The sequence below is a fragment of the Oratosquilla oratoria genome, chromosome 12 (assembly GCF_046742065.1).
Source record: "Oratosquilla oratoria isolate Oo_2021 chromosome 12, ASM4674206v1, whole genome shotgun sequence".
NCBI lineage: Eukaryota > Metazoa > Arthropoda > Malacostraca > Stomatopoda > Squillidae > Oratosquilla > Oratosquilla oratoria.
The window spans coordinates 30971785-30976784 of record NC_134788.1 but is presented as its reverse complement, the minus strand read 5'-3'; the positions used below and the strand labels follow the sequence as shown (position 1 = coordinate 30976784).

The following is a 5000-nucleotide window of genomic DNA, read 5'->3' as shown; positions in this document are numbered from 1 at the left end:
TATGATGGTGATCCTTGTAATTATCATGGATTCAGAGTTGCAGAAGATTGGGTGGGAATGTTTCCCTTGTAGGATCAACCAAACCTCAAGTAATGAATACAATGCAGTACAGAATAATCCCTAGTGGTATGCGAGCTTGACGGGGACTTCATTCTCTGTCCGGCAGGTTGCAGGTGTTGTGTGCCGAGCAGGGATTTGGGCCAACTGCGGTGTTGGGCAGTTCCAGTGCGGATCCTACAACCTCCACACCTGCATTGACAGGAATCAGATCTGTGATGGCATCGAACATTGCTTTGACAAGAGGTAAAAATCTACCAATTCTCTTTGTGATAACAATATGATCTCTCCCTCCCCTTCTCTCTGTATACACACACACACACATACTTATATGCCACCTGAGAGAAGGACCAATGCTGTATGTAATGCATGTTGTGGTCCTGAAAGACAGACTACTCCCTCAGTGGCTGACACTGTCTCCATACCGAATCCAAAATCTCTATAAACTTCATCTGTATTTCTTACATTTCTTCGCACATGGAGAATTGACAACTGCTTCCCTCCACCTACTACTTTCAGCTAGTGACAACACTAATACAACACAATCAGTCCAAAGTTTCTTCCCAGGCAGATCCATACCAGGGCCTTAGGAGTGCTGACAAATGCTATGGGACTGTGTGTTACCATTCAGTGACATTTGAGGCAACATATAATCAATTGATTTACTGTGGTGAGGAATTGTCCTAACCAGCTTGCCCTATATAGAAGTAGTTACAATCTGTACAGAGATGATGCATATGAGGTTCTTTATAGACTATGTTGTCTCTTTTAGAATAAACTGGTAAAGACATAGAAACTAGAATTTCTCAGCAGAAATATAAGAATTGCTAATGACAATAAACACCCAACACCCTCCGGACACTAGCCCCACACCTCTTTTACTAATCTTTCTTCACTCATTCTTTCCATGTGTCCAAACCATCCCAATACTCATTCATGAACCCTATCTCCCAGCTCTCCTCCTCACCTCACTCTGTCCAGCCTAGTAACCCCTATCGTAATTCTCAGGCATTTCATCTCAAACACATTTAAACTCTTCATCTCTTATGTTCCATGTTTCTGCCCCATACAATCATGATAATTACATTCTAGGAAAAAATAAATAAATAAATAAATGGGGGTGTAAGGCTCCTGATGGTTAATCTTCCCTTGGTGTTGAAAGAACTCATGTTTCACATGACACCTGGTTGAAAAACTGGGTTATCATTAGAGAAAATGAGACCATAGGAATATAAGAAAAATAGAAAAAGATAAAGGGCCATGTGCAGCTTTGAAACTTTATTTTTGTAGTTTTATCTGACAGTGAAGGAAATGAAGGAATTGTGAATGAAATAAGCAACTTCTTTAATTTCAAAACCAAGATTGGCATGTGCTTGTACTCTTACAAGTTGCAATTCCATTGAAGTGGTTCTCAACCTATGGTTTAATGACTCCTTGTGGGCCATAGTGGTTCACAAATGGGGCTACAAATAAAAAACTAGTGATAGTGGATACACTAGCATTCTGTTCACTAGTGATGGGATTTCTAAGAGACTAAAGAACAGCAATACATAAGAACAGGGTACATACGAGGTTGAGAACCCCTGGTCTATTTGAATAATAACACATGTGAGCACTGTTGAAGGAAGAACTTGTTCCCCCCCGCTGTAAATTGGGAAGTATGATTTGGCAAATTTGGAGATTAGTGAGATGTCTGACAACTTTTCCACTTCTTTTTCCATAAAAAGTGATGAGGATCCCCGTATGTGTGGTGACTTTGGGGTTGTCCAGGTGGGCTCAGCCATGAACAACGGGAGTGGAGTCATTGGACCTCTGCGTATAAAGCATCAAGGCCGATGGAGCACCATGTGTGACGATGATTTCAATCAAGCTGAAGCACAGGTAAGTCTTAATCATGGAATACACTCTCTGTGCAGAGACCAGATGACACCATGTAATGCGTAATGAATGTTTGTTTGGAATGACTGCAGTGACTTGATGATGGGTTCTTGGGTATGAACCAAATCTGTGTTAATGAGAATAAATCTGTAAAGTATACCTTTGTATCAAAGGGGTTGAAATAGCATTTTCCTACAACTATTTAAAATATATTTACTGAAGGTAATGTAAGGGTGTTTTTCATCTTCTTCAGGTGGTCTGCCGAAGTCTTGGATATGAAACTGCTATCCTTTACAATGAAGCATTCCTTGGAGAGGGAACAGGGTTCGTAAGGAACATTGTGACTTCCTGCACTGGGAAAGAAAGATGGCTTAGTGAATGTCCTGACATAAATTGGGACCGAGAAATCACATGTACTCATAAAGAAGATGTAGGACTTCTCTGTTCAAATAAGGTCAGTGAATAAACACCAACTAATCATGGTGTTTGTAAGACTTTATTCATCACTAATATAGCTCTTTGCTAAACATGGCAACTTATCATTCCCAGAAACTTTGAGCTCTCTTTTTTTTTCATAAAGACATAAGACTTTATACAGATTAAGCTACAAAGACTTTATGGCTATTGTTTACTTTGAACTTTTCAGGGGTTACATACTTTGTCGGAGTTTGTGGATCTAAGACTCTTGCTGTTAATTGGGAAAGAGCAGTGTTGGTTTAAGAAAGGAGGGTTGTTTAGATCAAATTTTGTTGTAAGACAGATATGCGAGACTTTTTGGCAAAAAAAAGAAAGACGTCTTTTGTGCTTTTATGAATTTGGAAAAGGCATATGACAGGGTTGGCAGAGGCAGTATGGAATGTGTTGTGTGTGTATGGGATAGGTTGATGTCTAATGAAGGCAGTTAAAAGTTTTTACATTAGTAGAATTTCTTTAAAGGTCAGGAATAGAAAGAGCACCAAGTGGCCTGAGGTGAAAGTGGGAATTCATCAGGGTTGTGCAATGCCACCATGGTTGCTCAATGTGTATATAGATCAGAGTTGGGCTCATTCTGCATTAGCTTGGGTGCAGATAGCACTCCCAAACTATTAAAGCTTAAGAGACATACCAAAATGAAAGTCCGGTAGGCCATATACTATACCAAAGAAAAATTTTGTAGGCCGCATCCAAAAGGTAGGTCACATACTATACTAGCATCTATATTGCTTTGATAGTTTGGGAGCATTAACCATGGCCAAAGTAAAGTAGAACACACTGAGGAACATGTCCAGCTCTGATATAGATGATTGATGAGGGAGGTAAACATAAAGGTGCTACAAGGGGCTAGAATTTGATGAGTGAAAGTGGATGGTAGTGGAAAGTGAGCCAGTTGAGTTGGAGAATAGACTGGGGCAGTTGGATATGGAAGAGGAGAGAAGAAAATATACATGTGGGTAAAAGTAATGAACATTTAAAAATATATATATTTTTTGAGTACCTGGGAACATACCATAAGGTTATTTTTCCCACATGTTGATTATCTTACAACTGGTTGCCTTAAAATCAGTTTCCATGGAACAGAATCCAATTGTATAATGAGCCTGTACATGGATTGTATTTTTATTGATCCCTTGACCCAGGCTTATCAAATGTTTTGCCATGTCTTACTCAGTCCAAAAGGATGTCATGGGATTAAACTTTGCAGTAAGGACTACATGACTGCTTGTAAGTTTGATTCCCCTTAATTGCCCTAACATGGAAGTTGTAATACTGTCTAATTTACAGATGGATGTGCGGCTAGTGGGTGGTTCAGGCCGGCATGAGGGACGTCTTGAGGTCTTTCTGGCAGGGGAGTGGGGAACAGTATGCAACCGAGACTTTGACCATTATGATGCAAAGGTAAGTCACTATGTATATTCTTAGTTGTATTTTATGGGACGAGAGGTATGCTCATAGTGACCCATTTTTGTATCTCTCCAAGTCCAATTTCCTCTTGAAATCATGTATAGTTTTGGTATTTACTGTTTTTCTGTTCAGTTTGTTCCAGACATCGATCACTCTATGTGGGAAGCTATTTTTCTTTTTCAGGTCTCTTCTGTAACTGTCTTTCTTTAGTTTCTTTTTGTGTCCTCTTGTTTCTCTTTTGTCCCATTTAATAGGTCGTCTCTATCGAGAACTTCCACCCCTTTCACAATTCTGAAAATGGTCAACAAATTGCCTCTTTCCCTTCCCTGTTCTAGTGTGATGTAATTCTGAATATTTACCACAGTTAGCTCTTTCCTAGTTTATATTGAAACAAAATACCTGGGCTTCACATTTTGTCATCCTTGTGGGTATGGAATTTAGTGAAAACATGCACATGCAAATATATTCATACATCTATATCTTTAATTGGAAATCAAGGAGAAATATTAAGTTGAAACTGAACATGAATTTGAGGATGGGTATGATGCAAGAGAAATAAAATAAGATAATAATAATCATTAGAGAATAGATGTGACTCAATGAGTGTTTTTCATTTCCTGTGTACTACAATTAGGTAATTACATGTATAAAAATACATATGCATTTTACATACATATACCATAGACTTTTTCTCCCCATACAAGGTAGGTAACCAAAAAACAAAGGCATGAAGTCCACTCCCACCCATTCCATCCCCACATACTCCACCACTCCCATCCACCTCCCTCCCTCCCTCCCTCATATATTGGCTCCTCCTGGATGATGGGTCATTCTTGCATCTTGCCCTGGGTCAGAAGCAGTTTTAATTCTTAATTATCTTCTTCTGCAGCCTATGTTCATGGCCCTTGTTCTTACTCTGTGACAACTCAATGTAAATTATCTTCATATTTCTTTCCTGCAATGTATTCATGCAATCACTTCTTTTTGTATTATCTGTACCAGAATCTCCCATTCTAATAATAACTGTCACCTCAAGTTTCGCTTACAACATAAAGATGGAGCTATGATAGAGTGTGACCATCTCCAATAAAACAAAAGAAACCAGACAAACACTGATAGACACCACAATTTTGTGTTTCAGACAATCAGAAATTTTAGAATGATATACCTCCAGGGCGGTGGAC

The 5000-nt window shown here is 39.0% G+C and overlaps 1 protein-coding gene across 1 annotated transcript in view; it reads left to right on the top strand.

Annotated features, from left to right (window-relative positions):
- Positions 1–5000, top strand: part of LOC143031220 (neurotrypsin-like) — a 26346-nt gene that overhangs the window by 4699 nt on the left and 16647 nt on the right. Inside the window, exons 4-7 of the mRNA XM_076194792.1 lie at positions 167–303; positions 1785–1938; positions 2189–2389; positions 3697–3810. Of these exons, the coding sequence (XP_076050907.1) occupies positions 167–303; positions 1785–1938; positions 2189–2389; positions 3697–3810 (606 nt within the window). The remainder of the gene's footprint in view (positions 1–166; positions 304–1784; positions 1939–2188; positions 2390–3696; positions 3811–5000) is intronic.